The following is a 17,166-nucleotide window of genomic DNA, read 5'->3' as shown; positions in this document are numbered from 1 at the left end:
GTGAGGAAAATGTATTCTTATGCGATCCAGGCTCTTTCTTCTGCTTGCAGCAAGCGACATAGGCAGGTTCTTATTATTTTATAGTGCTAACTGTTTAAGGGTTGATGAGTCACTCCAATACTTATCTGTTTACTGTCACAAGTTATTTCGAGTCCATCTGTTTTATTTCCCTTTCTTAGTTTTTTTATGGTGTTTCTCCACTATCTAAATCGTTGACATTATTGATAATCTTATTATCAGCAGTTTGACGGGCAGTTTGACATTATAAGGTCTGATTCTATTTATTGGATTACGCAGGTGGATGCAACATCTGAACCACTAGATTCTGCTGCCATTCAGCAGGAACATCTTCTAGTAGATATGCTAGTTAGCCTCTGCAGGTTTGAGTGGCAGGCTGGTTACCAGGAGTTGGCCACAGCGTTATTTCAAGCAGAAGTGGAATTTAGCATCTTTTGTCCATCTTTGTTGCTTACTGAACAGAGTAAATTAAGACTGTTTGAGCACTTTTGGAGCAGTAATGGTGCTAGAGTTGGAGAAGACGGAGCTTTTGGATGGTCATTGTGGCTGGAGAAAGAGGAGGAAAACAGGCATAAAATTTTGAAAGAAGAATCGTCTGATGACAATGAGGTAGGTGGTTGGACAGGTTGGACAGAACAGGTCTCAGGTAGAAATGGAGATAGTATTGCTTCAGCTAACACTGTAGAGGTCGATGTTGATCGGGAGGGTCTGGATGAGGAAATGGAAGACGAAAATGGCAAACCTGAAGATGATACTGAAGCTATGCTAAAACTATTGGGCATTGATGTCAATGCCGCGGCCAGTGATGAGGTTAAAGATACAACAACTTGGGTTAAATGGTTTGAAGAAGAGGTTTCTCGAGATCTCAGCCAATGGATGCCTACTCGGAAAGCTGGTATCTATCACTTCCTTTACCATCATTATCTCTGTATAATTTTGTTCATCTTTCTCTTGGAGCATATAAAGGACTAAATGTGTCTATTGGGTGAGCTTTTGTTTAAGTGGGACTAGTCGCTCAGCCTTTTCTGTCATTCCGGAGCCATTAGTAGATAAAGTTCAGTCTCTGTAGATATGTTTGATAGGATTGACTTGCAATTTTATCTTAATAACATTAAACATGCATGATGTGGTTAACCTTGTATCATCCTTTTATAGGTGAATTCTCCAGAGTTGATGAAATGGGCGAGGGAGAAGATGAAGATCAACTCTCGAGTGTTGTACTATTTGAAGATATAAATAGATTTCTATTTTCCTTACGTTCAAACGAGGCCCGCTTATCTCTGGTATACCAGTTTATTGATTTCTTCGGTGCACATATGTCCCCATGGACTTCCAGCAACAGTTTGTCATGGAGTGAGAAAATAAGTAGCCTTGAAACACTGCCAGATTCTATGCTAGAAAACTTGAGAAGTGTACAGGAATGTTTATCGAAATCAGACAGTGTCAACAGTTTCAGCTTGGGATCTCTTTTAAGTGGCAGCTGTGACATATCTATGCGGACTGAGATGATGAAGTTTCTCCGCAATTCCATCTTGCTTTGTCTAAATGTTTTTCCGCGAAACCACATTCTGAAGGAAGCTGTGCTTGTTGCAGAAGAGCTGTTTGTAACAAATATGAAAACATGTGAGGTAGCAACTACTCCATGTCAATCTTTGGCCAAACGTCTCCTGAAAAGTGACCGGCAGGTAAGCCCCATTCCAATGTGTTTGTGTGGTCTGTTTTTTCTTTAATTCACCTGAACTGATTCCTTCTCTGTGAACAGGATCTACTACTTTGTGGAGTTTATGCACAGCGAGAAGCTGCTTCTGGAAATATGAAACATGCAAGACGAGTCTTTGACATGGCACTGACTTCAATCTGTGGCCTCCCTAAGGTTAGTTTCAGATATTTCGGCCATGTTGTTAGCATATGATACAAAGTTTCATGTTTCCACCTATTTATCTTGTTCAAAAACAACTTCTAGATCAGTTACCATGGTTTTGTGTTTATTGCTGATTCAAATTTTCACTTACTGGTCCCGGAAACTGGTGCACAGGATTATCTCATGGACGGATCATAGTAGAGTTGTTTGTTACAGGACAGTCTCGTCTGGGTAATGTATAGGGAAGCATGGCATAGGTTAGAATAGGGTTTCTTATTTGACGTTACTTTTTGTGCACTTGTACATAGAAACATCAGTCCAATTACCGTGTTTGCTTTGGATTTTATTTGACATTGCAGAAGCCATGCTAAGGTTATTTCACCTATGATTGCAGGAATTACAGTATAACGCTTCTTTGCTATGTTTATGGTATGCTGAATCGGAAATAGCCAATAGTAGCAGCAGAGATAGGGATACAGAATCATCATCTCGTGCTTTGCACATTCTGTGCTACCTGGGAAGTGGTCTAGCTTATACTCCCTATACTTCCCAGTCTTCAAGCATGCAAATCCTTAGAGCACGCCAAGGGTTCAAAGAGAAGCTCAAGAAGATACAATCAGCATGGTCTCATGGTGTTACTGATGATCAATCAGCCGCGCTTGTTTGTTCGGTAGCTCTATTTGAGGAGTTAACAAATGACCTTCCTGGTGCTGTTGAGATCCTAGAGCACATGTTCAGTTCTGTTCTTCCAGGTTATTTCCGTGATCAAATGACATTTTTGGGTTGTCTTACTGATTTCCATACCAATTTACATGACTGCATCAGAAATGTTTCCGTGTACAACAAATAAATTTCACTTAAAAGCTTGTATCGTGCATGCACTGTTTATCTGAATTTGTATCTCGTCGTTAAGATTTTGGGCTATTGTGAATTTTCCAGGAAGAAAAAGTCAAAGTCATCAACTTGAGCTCTTGCTCAATTATTATGTGAGAATGCTTCAGAGACACCATGACGATCTAACTTTGTCACAACTTTGGAAGCCCATATTAGAGGGACTGCAACTGTATCCTCTCAATCCGGAGCTTTATCGAGCTTTGGTGGACATCTGTAATCACCGTATGACATCCCATAAACTGAGAATGATGTTTGATGACTACTCCCGCAAGTAAGTTTTTTCACAAACTTGTTAAAAATAAACCCGCTATCTCACGAGAACTGCCTAATATAGATATGGATGCCTAGCATAAACGGTTAAAGATGGTAGTTACATGTTTACGGTCTTCCTTTTAGAATAAGGGTTATGTTTATTGAGTTTAATATGTTAAATTGTTAATCATGCAGGAGTCCATCTGTCGTTGTTTGGCTATTTGCACTTTCTTATGAGCTGAGTAAAGGAGGCGCCTCACACAGAATCCGTGGATTGTTTGAAAGGGCATTTGCACAAGATACACTAAAAAACTCGGTCATTCTATGGCGTTGCTACATTGCATATGAGATCGACATCGCACACAATCCATCAGCAGCTAGAAGGATTTACTTCCGAGCAATAAATGCATGCCCATGGTAAGAGCATATAACCAATCTAAAATTCCTTCTCCAGATTTCTCATATTATCGAGAACCCATTCATAACATAATGGCATGGCAGGTCGAAAAAACTATGGCTGGATGGGTATAGGAAGCTTAGCTCAGTCCTTACGGTGAAAGAGATGTCAGATTTACAAGAAGTGATGCGGGACAAGGAACTAAACATTAGGACAGATATCTACGAGATTCTTCTTATGCAGGGATGAGATCATTGAGATGTATATATAGTTATGCTCTGTTCTGGTTATTGAGAATTTACCAAAAGTGTAGAAGAAGAAAATGAAATGATCGTTTGTGCAACCCTTCACTTTTGCCTTTTTCCTTGTTCTGTTTAAAACCATCCAAAAGAATTCCGAGTAAAAAGGTCGCTTAATATTTCTGTCGGAAATCGTTTAGCAAGTCATTCTACCATTTTTTGTTCTTGTATTTCATGCAGTTATATATCAGTAATGTACTATATATACAGTCACACATAATCTTATAAATGACAAAAGCTAATTTGTAGTCTATATCAGCTTTTACTTGCTAGGCTTGAGATCTATCAGTCACAAAACAATGTAAAAGTACAAATAAGTAGGCCATAGGAAGACAAAAAAAAACTTGGTACAACAATACATTTAATTAGTGTGAATGATATAGGACATTCCCAGGCTCCAGAACAAACAACGTAAAGAGAACGGAAAGCAGACCAAAGTAGAAGAGGACTAGCCTAGCGATCGAGAGACACGTTCTTGTTTAGACAAAATCTTCATTCTTTTGTTCAAGAGGCCTACAACATCGCAAAGGTTCAAGAATCAGTCAACGACTCCGTAGTCCCCCCTACAACAACACATTTGTCATACATTATCTAAAAATAAGTCACTTGATCACTTCTAGAGTTCTACGTAAAACCCATTTTTCAAATTTCATATTAGGAGATATATTTGGACAAGGTCCAATATATGTGGAAGATGCATGTACATTTAAACGCAAAACATGGTGATGTGTGGCAGGTTCAATGGCGGATTTTCAAAGCTGAAGGCTGAAGCTGAGCTCATGTATATATGTGTATATGGTTTTGTTAAAGGACATGAGGTATATATATATATATATATATATATATATATTTTTTTTTTTTCTGGTTATTGAAAGTTTACAAAGTGTAGAAGTAGAAAGAGAGATGATCGATCGTAAGTATTACAGATGGGTGAGAAAAAAGAAAGATGAATCTCCTTCATCGCAAGGCAAGGGATCTTTCTTTTTGGAAGAGAGTGAAATCAGAATCTTAGATTTACACTTCATCAAACCCTTCACTTTCTCCTTTTACTTGTTCTGTCCTATTATTTAGTAGAATAAACAGAGAACCATCGAAAGAATTATGATTAAAAGAAAATTTCTTTGCAACATAATTTATACTACTTTCTTTGTATTACTTGGCGAATATGATTACAGCTTAAAAAGTTTATATTACCATTAGAAACCCCATTAATGGTTTCATTAGAAATATTTCATTAATTTTGTTATGTTATTATATATGTAAATATCATGGTCTCACTCCATGGTCAGCTGGAAATTTTTTATCTCTGACAATGAGTATTTGACCTAAAAAGTTGAATGAAACTTGCTTTTCACGCTATTATATAAGACTAAATGTAGTGTGAAAATAAAATAAAATAAAAGAACAAGTACGTTAAAGTGTAAATCCAAATTTCCCCATCCATTAACTTGATCTGGTTACACCCATGTGAGGAAAAAGAACAAAGGCACACCAGTGATATAGCCGTCAAATCAACGGATAATAGTATCATCAATCCAACAAAAAAAAAAAAAGGGATAAAAAAAACAAAAATAAATACATATCCAATAAAATCACGTGATTTTTCCACACATTCCCACAATTAGAAGAAAAAAATCAGTTAAGAAGCCAAGAACCCTCAGGTTTTATTTCAACGATTGTATTATGTAAGTACAAAAGTGTACCCCAAGTGTTTTACGTTATTTGCCCAATAATTCTATATTCTTTTCTTTTTTTTTTTGGCCCCAAATGCTCTTTTGGTCTTTGGTCAATAAACCCCTTGACCATGTCCCATAGCTGCGGCATTAGATGATGTGTCCCATGCGTCATCTGTGATAAATTGCATCCACGAATCGTCTTTATCGTCGACTACTTCTTCAACGCAGGCAGATGATGAAATTCCCACTTCCGGCGACATTGTCTCGTATTCGTTGTTATTGTAGTTATTGTTATTATTCGAAATGATCTCCATTGACGCCGTCGGGAAGCTACATTGTCCCATTTGTAATTGCTGTTCTGATTCCAGCTCTGAACATATTCCGTTCTTCTTGAACACCCGACATAATGCATACGAGTCCTGCACCAAACCGTTTATATATTGTATACGTTAGAATGTTTTAAGATACGTGAATAAAACGTTTTCGTACTTTTTCGACCGTATGAGACGAGTATATGAAAGTCATAAATAACTTAAAGAAGGACGTGAATATTTGTCTTAAATAATGGATAACTAAATATTGGCTTTTGTCTTCGTCGCAGTAAAGACAAAGCGAAACCCTAATGAAGCTTTTGTCAGCTTACAGCAAGAAACGAATATTATCATTATATCAAGCTTATACGCCTTAATTTAAATATTAAAATTCACACATATCTTTCTGCTAATGCATATACTAAAGGAAATGGTGACATAACATGTCCGTTTTGTTTTATTATAACAAATTTAATAGCCATGCATCTCTACGTAATTATCTTTTTGTTTGTATATATTAATATATATAAGTTCCAATTTGATTATTTTTGTTTAGTAACTAGCTACTTTACTAACTACTATCAGTTGGTAAAATAGATCGAGTGATAAAAGAAGGATAAATGATCATCTATCTTTACCTGGAGCGAAGAGGGATCGTCACAATCCTTATCATCGAGACGATACTCATGCATAACCCAATCAGTACGGATCCCTTGAGGAGCTCTTCCTCTATAATAAACCAAAGTCTTCTTCATCCCAATAGCTCTGCTCTGACTCGTCACTCTCCTATCTTTCCCGGTTGATTTCCAGTATCCACCTCTCGTTGCTCGGTTTGTCCTAAACCCGTTTGGATACTTCCGGTCACGTGGCCCAAAAAAATACCATTCCGGATCTCTACTTGGTAGAAACGACTTCTCTACAGTTTTTTGTTAAGGATCACAACCATTAATTTTCAGAGATGTTTCTAGTTATTTTTTAAAAAGAATACAAGAATAATGTAGAAACATACGTACCTGCGAGGTCCCATGGCTCGCATTTGTAGAGATCAACCTCGGGGATTATATCAAGCTCGATTTCTTGACCGTTGATCTTTCTTTTCAAATAATAGTTTACGAGTTCTTCGTCGGTCGGATGGAACCTAAACCCTGGAGGTAATCCAACCGGAGCCATAATAACTCTCTCACACAGGCAATTAACAATATCGTGTTCTTGGTGCGTCGTTCACCTCATTTATCTTCTCCTACTCAAACGTATACATATATATACACATTCAACTTACATGGTCACTAAATTGATTAATTAATTATTATTTCCTCTTTACTAAATATCGTCGTTATATCTCTCTCTATTCTTTCTTTTTCTCTCTTCGTCCTTCTTTTTGTTGTTTTTATCTTTCGCTTTACCTTTTTTGGAGATTCTTGACAAACGTTACTCGCAAGCTCCTTGGGCTTCCTTCGTTGTAAAAAAAAAGGTCCCAGTTTGATCGCGCTATTAGCATAATAATATCAATTTATAATATACATATGTATATTAGCATAATAATATGAATTTATAACATACATGTGTATGTATGTGCTTGCTTGGCCGTGTGGACTCGTTATGTAATAAATGAAGTAGCGCAATGACGTCAGAAACGATTTTAATCTTAATTCAGATCTAAAACAATGCTACTAATAATCTAACTAACCCGTAATAGTGACTCATAAAATAAAATAGGATACATTTTTGAGCAATTGCTACTTAAGTACTCGATTAAGATTAGATATTATATATACACACGGAAGAGTCCAAACTGCACGTGTCGAAATTGCAAGAGAAAACATTGTGTTACATTTATTAAGAGATTTACGTACGGACAAAGGATGAGTACTAATTAGCCAGTTGTCAATAGACGAAATACTTCAGCATATAAACCTCATGGTCTAGATTGTCTAGTACCATTTTCGTTGTGGTAAACGTTAATTATGGTCTAGTTGTTTAGTGACATCTCTCTTCGTTGTGGTAAATCCATTTCTTGTGCAGTTATATATGCTCTCGACCACGATGTCGTAGATCTAGTTAGAGACAATATTATGCCCTTTTTATACATTGGCTGTTCGTGGTGACTCATTTGTATTCATTAAGGTAGGTATCTTGTGATTTGACAAATGGTAGGTTTACAAAATTACAAACCAAAAAATAAATATAACTTGCTAAGTCATTATTTACTTAACATAGGAACCGCGTACGCATGACAGGCGCGCGTCTAATTACGTGGAACCGCTAGTTATAACTTGGGCCTAACCTAGATGCACCATTAAATCTTTGCAATGGGCTTTATATAATATGTTTAGGTCTACATGATTATGATTAGCATAACGAATTTTAGCTCTTTTACACGGTTCGAGGCTGAGCTACTTAAGATTGAAATATTTACTTAAATTTTGCTTATGGTTTGCTGAAATATATATTTTTTTTTCCTTTTTGATTGCTTATTTTGTCGTCAAAAACTATTTTTCTTATTTCAGAATTTTTAGTTATTATAGTGCATCCATAGATCCTCTAATAAAATTTAATTTATCTAAATTTGATTTAGTGTTTTTGATAAAATCGATGATATTTATATTGATCTTTAACAGACGTATAGAAACAACAACAAAAAAGAGCTGACTAAAGTACATTCTTAATGTTGTTATTAATCTTCTTACCTTTATGCTTGTTGGTCATGCTGTTGGTTCTTGCTGGTATCTTTCTGGTCTGCAGGTATATAATATACCTCAGTGTTTTTTAAAGATCCTCTTTATATCTATCTAGTGACTTAAAAGATTTGTTCTCGTTTTTTTGCTCTTTTCAGAGAGTTAAGAAATGCATGTTGAATGCTTTGGATGTTTCTGGGGATGAGCGTAGAAATCTTATCGATTGTGCTCGTAGAAGTTATGCTTTAGAGTCACAACGAGCTCTCTGGAGAGATAGTCCTAGTGTCAATGCTTGCTTTCAAGAGAATGCTAGTATTTATGGAATCTATTTGAAGGCGGTGAATCTTACCATTCAATCTAAGTTCTTCACAAGATACAGTTATTCTCTATTTTGGGGATTCCAAGTAAGTTGGGATCTATTTTTACGTTCGTTTCAGGTTTGGTTGCTGTTGCAACGTCTATTAGTTTTTGAATCACTCTTAACTAATGTCAAAATGTTTTCAAAATGTTTTCAATATTGAAAGCAAATAAGCACACTTTGTGAGTTTGTGGAAACTTGACCCCAAGTTACTCAGTCGGAGAAGTTTTCTTTACAATGGGTATCATTGGACTAGGGCTTATGCTTTTTGTGCGGCTTATTGGTAATATGCACAACTTCCTTCAGTCTCTTGATCGAAGGTAAGCACATTTCATGAAATAGTATTTCAATAGTTTCTTGGCTAAATGACCAAGTGTGTGATGATGACATGTGCATGTTCTGTTGTAGGAGGATGGAAATGATGCTGAGACGGCGTGATGTGGAGCAGTGGATGAGCCACAGACTGTTGCAAGAAGATATAAGAAAGTTTGTGCACTGTGGCATTGGATTTTCATAGGCTATGTAATGTTTCCTTCAAAAATCTAATCCAACTCAATAAGTGTTCAACGTTTTCAGGAGAGTGCGGGAGGCTGAGCGGTACAATTGGGCTGCGACTAGAGGAGTTAACGAAGAGTTGCTCTTTGAGAATATGCCTGATGATCTCCAAAGAGATATAAGACGACACCTCTTCAAATTTCTCAAGAAGGTAAGCTTCAATAAGTAACAGCCACATGAAAGCATTAATTAGTATCCATCAGTCAGTATTCTTTTTGTGTACTAAAGACTCCATAATGTTACAAAAATCTACTTCTGAATCCAACTGTGTATACAGATAATAGGAATAGATTAACCACTACTGAAACTCAATTGTAAGGCTTTGAAATTGTTAATGGGTTTGCAGGTGAGGATATTTTCCTTGATGGATGAATCAATCTTAGATTCCATCCGTGAGAGGCTGAAACAGAGGACTTACATAAGGGGTAGCACGGTGTTGCACAACAAAGGTCTAGTTGAAAAAATGGTATTCATAGTGAGAGGTGAGATAGAGAGCATTGGAGAAGACGGCTCTGTTCTGCCATTATCGGAAGGCGACGTTTGTGGTGAAGAACTTCTCACTTGGTGTCTTGAACAGTCTTCTATAAACCCTGGTATCTAATAAGATTTTGACTCTGTGTTTAACTTAAAACATAAATCTTGTTAGAAGACACTTGATTGGAAAAGCTTGGAACTGAACTTGCAGATGGGACGAGGATAAAGATGCCACCAAAGGGATTGGTTAGCAACAGAAATGTTAGGTGCGTGACAAACGTGGAGGCGTTTTCGCTGAGTGTAGCAGATCTTGAAGATGTAACGAGCTTGTTTTCAAGATTCTTAAGAAGCAATCGAGTTCAAGGAGCCATAAGGTACGAGTCTCCTTATTGGAGGTTACGAGCAGCTATGCAGATTCAAGTTGCTTGGAGATACCGAAAGAGACAGCTCCAGAGTCCAGTTACAACCGTTAAATTCGTAATAATTTCAAAGTATGTACAGCTTAGCGGTTGTGGTAAATAGTTGTAATACATAAGATGCCTCGATGACTCATTCGTTTGTAATCTTAAGATGGCTCAGTGATTCACTCATTAGTGAAATTGAAAGCTGAGTATGAAACTTTACTCTCATGAGTGTTGTTTCTTAAGTTCCAATCATAAATGTGTTCTTTACTTCAGTTCTCTAGGCGGTTTTATGGTTAACCAATGAAAAAAATTACACAGTCGACTGAAAACATAAATCAGACCGACGTGGCTTGAGTAGTTGGGCTTGTAATTTTGGCCCATTTAATATTGCTCTTAATTACTAGTATTTGGTACTTTTTTAACTGTAAAAAAGTAAGATAAAGAAACAGAATCAGCCATGTAGTATTAGTATATGACAATTTGGCTCCAATTAATTGGTGACCGTTGGTAATCAAATATTTCAGAATTATTAACAAAATCGTGAACACATTTTAAAAGGAAAACATCTTAATTATTTCCTCTTAATACTGAATATTCAATATTTTCCACCATTGACTTGTAATATTCATGGATTTATTTCCATAAACACTCAAAATTTACAATGCATAAACAGAAATTAAAGAAAAAAAAGATAGACACAGAGGAGAGAGGGGGAGAGAGAGAAGAGACAATGACATAAACAATGTAATAAAAAGTCAAAGTACTGATTGACTTTTTTCACTTTGGGAAAGAGATATGGCTAAACTACGTATAAAAGTGAAAAAGAGCTATGGCCTTACAGAAAATGACCAAAAAAGGGCAAATAAGAGTTCACTAAAAACTACTACCGGTAGTTAATTTGACTAAGAATGTACTTTAGTAATCAAAATACCACAATGATATATATAGCAATATTTCTTCAACATTTCAAGACCCAATTTTGCATGGAGAAGGTTTCGAGAAGAAAGAAAGAACTCAGAAACAAAAATAGTATAAGAGATAAGGTTAATTTGGATAAGTGTATTTACTGTAAATAAGTGTGTGAAAAAAAAGAAACCCACATCGTTCGTCGAATGACATTTTCATTTCTATATTTTATCGATTCATCTACCAGTTGTAAATATAATACTAATCTACCAAACCAAATACATCATCATCATCAACCAATTGGAACTAAAAGTCAGTTTCCAAGAAAAGTAATGTATCTTATGGAATTGTAAATGGGACAAATAAGTTTGTATACTTTGTTGATTTGTTCAACATCATGTCTCTCAATTGAAAAACAATGTAAACAACTTTAACTAAATCATGCGACTTCTCTACCTCCAGATTTCCACAAGTAGGAGATTAATTAGTACAACGTACCAACTGAATTGAAACTGACATTTCCTCTCTTAAATGAGTCATTCATTTTCTCACTTTCAGAAGGTCACTAATTGACAAAGAAAAAAAGAAAAAGAAAAAAACTGAATTCAAGTGAAGCATTGAGCTACATCTTATATAACATCTATGTGACAACCAAGTAACAAACCACCAAACTTACAATATAATCATCAAGAATGAAGAATACAAACTAACGGCTGTAACTAGACTGAGGAGTGTATAATCTATGAAGCCGTCTCCTACGGTATCTCCACGCCACCTGAATCTGCCTAGCCGCTAGTAGCCTCCAATATGGAGACTCGTACCTTATGGCTCCTTGGACTCTATGGCTCCTTAGGAATCTCGAGAACAAGCTCGTTACGTCTTCAAGATCTGCTACACACAGCGAAAACGCTTCTACATTTGTCACACACCTAACATTTCTATTGCTAAGCAACCCTTTTGCTGGCATCCTTATCCTCGTCCCATCTGAAGGTTTCAAAACATACTCAGTTCCAAAGCTAAAGTGCTACATAACGAACCAAAAACGTTGACATTTATAAACACTGAGTAAAAAAAGGGATGGTACCGGGGGTTACAGAAGAGCGTTCGAGGCACCAAGTGAGGAGTTCTTCACCACAAACATCGCCTTCCGATAATGGAAGAACAGAACCGTCTTCTCCAATGCTCTCCATCTCACCTCTCACTATGAATACCATTTTCTCAACTAGTCCTCCGCGGTGCAACACTGTGCTACTCCCTATGTAAGTCCTCTGTTTCAGCCTCTCACGGATGGAATCTAAGATTGATTCATCCATCAAGGAAAATATCCTCACCTGCAAACCCATCAACATTTTAGTAGTATTCTCAGAAATGGTTAATTTTTGTGAGATATACAGCTAGATTCCATAAGTAGCTCTTTAAAACACTCTGAGAGAGATAGAGCCATGATGTGGGAACTGGACTCTGATTTTTACCTTCTTGAGAAATTTGAAGAGATGTCGTCTTATATCTCTTTGAAGGTCATCAGGCATATTCTCAAAGAGCAATTCTTCGTTAACCCCTCTAGTAGCAGCCCAGTTGAACCGTTCAGCTTCTCGCACCCTCCTGAAAATGTTGAGCAAACTTTTCACTTAGTTTTATAGTGACACTACAGAAACTGAGACCAATGCAATTCTTTAAAACAAAAATCTTCAACTGAGAAGCAAAGTATAATAGGTATAAGTCCACATACTTTCTTATACCGTCAGGCAACCGTCTATGGCTCATCCATTGCTCCACATCACGCCGTCTTAGCGTCATTTCCATATTCCTAAGATGGACATAGCAAGATCACCAGAGTACTTTAGTAATTCAAAAACCAACCATTATCAACTTTTGTACAGTGATGTAATGATAGAATTTTCTACCTTTTACCAAGAGCTTGAAGGAAATTTTGCATATTACCAATAAGTAGAGCGAAAAGCAAAAGTCCCAATCCAATGATACCCATGGTAAAGAACACCTCCCCTAGAAAGTAGCTTGGGACTTGGTTACCAGCAAGAGTGCTGATTTGCTTTGAGAATTATAAAGAAAAAATGACATTAATGAAGAGTTCCAAATATGACAATCAATGCAAAGTAGTTGAGTATTTGTTTTTAGCTTGCTACTAAACAACTGAAAGAAAAAGAAAAAAAAACACAGTTACCTGAAACCCCCAGAAGAGAGAGTAACTATATCTTGTGAATAGACTAGAATGATTGGTAAGAATGACTGCTTTCGAATAGATTCCATAATGAAAACCATCTTCTTGGAAACAAGCACTGGCACTCTCATTATTTCTCCAGGTAGCTCGTGCTAGTACATCGCTGCTATTTCCATTACCACAGTCTATAAGATCTCGACATCCACGGTCAAGACTACCGCAAGCATTTCGAAGGCATTGGTTAACTCTCTGTAAGAGACAAAGCAATAGGGAAATAGACAAGATAAGTATTCTAAGCATAACCGGATGGATATATGAAAGGACATTTTGAGAACTTTTTCATACCTGCAGACCAAAAAGATACCAGCAAGAGCCAACAACATGTCCAGCAAGCATGAAGGTGAGAAGATTAATAACGAAATTGGCCCAGGCTGACTCAAATATGAAACCGGTCGGTGTTTGTCCAGCAAGAAATGGTAAAAGTCTATATAACTTTGGAATGTATTGGAAAAGAACTGCAGCTCTTAAAAGGTTTTTTGCATAGTTTGCTCCGGATACCCCCAAGTGTTTTGGTATTATCCATAATATCAATATCTGTATACGAAAAGAAGAGAAAGGAGAAATGTGTGGTAAACAACATTTTCTGATTACCATATTACTTAAAAGCAGTAGTAACTCTTTACATTACAATACCTGTGGAAGTGGCATCACTATGAACAAGTCAAGGGAAAACTTTCCTCGGAGGTAATGGAGGGCAATTTTCTTCGGCTGACTAACTAACTGGCCAGCACCAACCACAGTAGACTCTGGAGCTACATAAGCTAATCGGAACTGCAACAAATATGGAAGAAGGGAGCACTAAAGCCAACAGATTTTGTTTTAAAAAAGAGATGGAGTAAGTATAAGCAAAGGAAACAAACCTGTAGTAGAATGTTAAAAAAGAACATAACATCTGTTACACTTCTTACAGCTACAAAAGCTCTAGTCATTGGCCAATCAATCATAATGCATTTGTTTCTCTACAGTAAGAAAGATGGTTAAAAAGGTTAAAAGGAAAGATAACAACACGGGAGAAGCAAATAGATAGAGAGAGGTATCTATGAAGGAAAGACATACCTCTTGGGCTTTGATGAGGAAGAAGAAGAGAGGATCAATAAAAATAGCTAACAAGCATGAAAGGGCAAAGAATTTAGTCCAGCTTTGAACCACTTTGGCATGAGGATTCATGATTCCAGGAAAGTATCTATTAGCAGAGGAAACAAAACTCCTAGCCCAACCTTTAGCATCATCATACAGAGCATTATGGAACTAGCAAGGAAAATGAAAGACTCTGTTTCAGCAACATTATTTACTTGAGACTGAAGCTATTTTGTGAATGTGAAGTAAAAAATAAATCAAAACTTTTACCGTGGAATCAAAAAGGGCAGAGACTCTGGAATGAGGGATTTGAGCCGTCTTACGGTTGTAATAAGAAGGACAAGTAGTACAGTAAGGATCATTACACATCCCCAATTGTCCAGATTTCAAGAGATTCGCGTGGTTCAAAACGAACTCATCGTCAAGCTGAGAAGAGGCACCAGAAGAAGTAGCAGTAGTAGTAGTAGAAGGATGAGGAAGAAAGAGAGGTTCAGGTTTGCGAGTAGAGGTAAGAGGACCACTCATTTGAACTAAAGGAGGACGTCTCTGAGTTCGAAGAGGACCCGTGTAGCCTAAAACCACAGCTGAGTTGTCGAATCCGTCAATGGAAGAAGTAGGGTTTGAGAGGGACACGCTACGACTCCTGGAAGTGAAATCTCTGGTACGAGATGATGAGTCTGAAATTGGAAGCATGGGAAGATCATCGTTCTCGTTGCGGGAAGCCATTTTCTTGTCCAAAATCAAGGTTTCAAGAAAGAAAGAATCTTAGGTCATAAGGGGAAAAAAAATCTGAGACGGACAAGGAAGTTGGAATGAAGAAGCAGAAGAGTTTGAGAGTTTTGGTTAATTGGTGTGAAGAAGAACTAAGGAAATGAGACGACGATGACCAAGTCAGGGGTCTTCTTCTTCGTATAGCCCCGTCAAGGAAGAGAGTGTATTATTGTAAGTAAGAAAAAAAAATAAAAAAAAAGAAACTCATGTCTGGAAAAGTCAATCAGTACTTTGACTTTTTATTACATTGTTTATCTCATTGTCTCTTCTCTCTCTCTCTCCTCTGTGTCTATCTTTTTTTTTTTCTTTAATTTCTGTTTATGCATTGTAAATTTTGAGTGTTTATGGAAATAAATCCATGAATATTACAAGTCAATGGTGGAAAATATTGAATATTCAGTATTAAGAGGAAATAATTAAGATGTTTTCCTTTTAAAATGTGTTCACGATTTTGTAAATAATTCTGAAAAATTTGATTACCAACTGTCACTAATTAATTGGAGCCAAATTGTCATTTACTACATGGTGTTCACTTTTTAGTTTCAGCCGCTTAGCTTTTTTGTTTTCTTAAACCTTTCTGGATAAGATTCATTATACTCCTTACATCATATATATATGCTACACTTAGCATTTAACCTATGGTTTTGCAAACCACTAATATCCACTTAGCATTTTGGGCTTACAACAATATTAATGGCCCAAAGCCTTTTACTACTTCTTCTCCCTCATTCTCGTCGCTTTTTCTTCCTCTATCTTCTTCTTCGATCTTCTTCACCTCTTGTTTAATCTCTGATTATTCACTCAAGTTTAGGTATTAATCAAAGGTTTGATTCCAACACTCCCTCTCAAACCTTCTGATTTAATCTCTAAATTCCCAGGCTGAGATTTGATCTTTATTTCCTCCAAATCTTTGTTGTTGATTTTGATTCCCATGTGAGACACACCTCTCACAACGTCTGCGTAGCTCAACGGTGAGTCTCTTGTTCTTTTCATCACCTCTTCCCTTGAAGATTTCAACTTATTTCCCGAGTTGGTGTCTTTTTCCGGATTCATCTCTATCCCCTTCTTTTTCTGTTTATGCTGGTTTTCCATAGAATGATTTTTCTTGGTGACATGCAACTCAGGTTCAGCCATAGTGGTTTGAGCATGATCTTCTTCGATGCTACATCGCTTGTTCGGTTTTGGTACCACTCCCAGTTTAGATCGGAGTTCTTCAAAGTGTTTTGTTCCAAGAGGTTTTGTCAGTACGTCGGCGATTTGTTCTTCACCACTGCAGTAACGTAAGTCAATCACTCCTTCTTTTTCTGCTTCACGAACAATGTGATAACGAATCTGGATGTGCTTAGTTCTCCTGTGTTGAACAGGATTTCTTCCAATCGCTATAGCCGACGTGTTATCACAGTAAATGGGNATTAATCAAAGGTTTGATTCCAACACTCCCTCTCAAACCTTCTGATTTAATCTCTAAATTCCCAGGCTGAGATTTGATCTTTATTTCCTCCAAATCTTTGTTGTTGATTTTGATTCCCATGTGAGACACACCTCTCACAACGTCTGCGTAGCTCAACGGTGAGTCTCTTGTTCTTTTCATCACCTCTTCCCTTGAAGATTTCAACTTATTTCCCGAGTTGGTGTCTTTTTCCGGATTCATCTCTATCCCCTTCTTTTTCTGTTTATGCTGGTTTTCCATAGAATGATTTTTCTTGGTGACATGCAACTCAGGTTCAGCCATAGTGGTTTTAGCATGATCTTCTTCGATGCTACATCGCTTGTTCGGTTTTGGTACCACTCCCAGTTTAGATCGGAGTTCTTCAAAGTGTTTTGTTCCAAGAGGTTTTGTCAGTACGTCGGCGATTTGTTCTTCACCACTGCAGTAACGTAAGTCAATCACTCCTTCTTTTTCTGCTTCATGAACAATGTGATAACGAATCTGGATGTGCTTAGTTCTCCTATGTTGAACAGGATTTCTTCCAATCGCTATAGCCGACGTGTTATCACA

At 37.0% G+C, this 17,166-nt stretch overlaps 3 protein-coding genes, 1 long non-coding RNA gene and 1 pseudogene across 5 annotated transcripts; 3 read left to right on the top strand and 2 right to left on the bottom strand.

Moving 5' to 3' along the window:
- On the top strand, window positions 3-3,853 carry LOC104705252 (protein NRDE2 homolog). Of its 2 annotated transcripts, none has more exons than XM_019246843.1 (8): window positions 3-62; window positions 298-913; window positions 1,174-1,703; window positions 1,781-1,891; window positions 2,274-2,631; window positions 2,819-3,044; window positions 3,221-3,442; window positions 3,527-3,853. In XM_019246843.1, the coding sequence occupies exons 2-8, from the start codon at window positions 361-363 to the stop codon at window positions 3,669-3,671; spliced, it is 2,145 nt and encodes a 714-aa protein (XP_019102388.1). In that variant the 5' UTR covers window positions 3-62; window positions 298-360; the 3' UTR covers window positions 3,672-3,853. The 2 variants fall into 2 exon arrangements, with proteins under 2 accessions (XP_019102388.1, XP_010419520.2); XM_010421218.2 differs by having other exon boundaries at window positions 7-66.
- On the bottom strand, window positions 5,145-6,999 carry LOC104782546 (NAC domain-containing protein 86-like). The gene is made up of 3 exons (XM_010507514.2): window positions 6,722-6,999; window positions 6,347-6,624; window positions 5,145-5,816 (listed from the first exon to the last, which is right to left on the bottom strand). The coding sequence occupies exons 1-3, from the start codon at window positions 6,876-6,878 to the stop codon at window positions 5,508-5,510; spliced, it is 744 nt and encodes a 247-aa protein (XP_010505816.1). The 5' UTR covers window positions 6,879-6,999; the 3' UTR covers window positions 5,145-5,507.
- LOC104705251 lies at window positions 7,269-10,292 on the top strand (annotated as a pseudogene).
- Window positions 11,580-15,351, bottom strand: LOC104782537 (probable cyclic nucleotide-gated ion channel 20, chloroplastic). Its single transcript, XM_010507501.2, has 11 exons — window positions 14,667-15,351; window positions 14,376-14,567; window positions 14,180-14,278; window positions 13,953-14,090; window positions 13,605-13,853; window positions 13,263-13,508; window positions 12,985-13,130; window positions 12,810-12,887; window positions 12,553-12,682; window positions 12,165-12,411; window positions 11,580-12,064 (listed from the first exon to the last, which is right to left on the bottom strand). The coding sequence occupies exons 1-11, from the start codon at window positions 15,120-15,122 to the stop codon at window positions 11,787-11,789; spliced, it is 2,259 nt and encodes a 752-aa protein (XP_010505803.1). The 5' UTR covers window positions 15,123-15,351; the 3' UTR covers window positions 11,580-11,786.
- LOC109132217 lies at window positions 16,585-17,164 on the top strand. Its single transcript, XR_002037474.1, has 3 exons — window positions 16,585-16,736; window positions 16,890-17,045; window positions 17,130-17,164. It is a non-coding gene; the product is annotated as an uncharacterized LOC109132217 (long non-coding RNA).

The sequence above is a fragment of the Camelina sativa genome, chromosome 1, assembly GCF_000633955.1.
Source record: "Camelina sativa cultivar DH55 chromosome 1, Cs, whole genome shotgun sequence".
NCBI lineage: Eukaryota > Viridiplantae > Streptophyta > Magnoliopsida > Brassicales > Brassicaceae > Camelina > Camelina sativa.
Note: the sequence above shows the minus strand (reverse complement) of the source record. Positions and strands in the feature narration are given on the sequence as shown.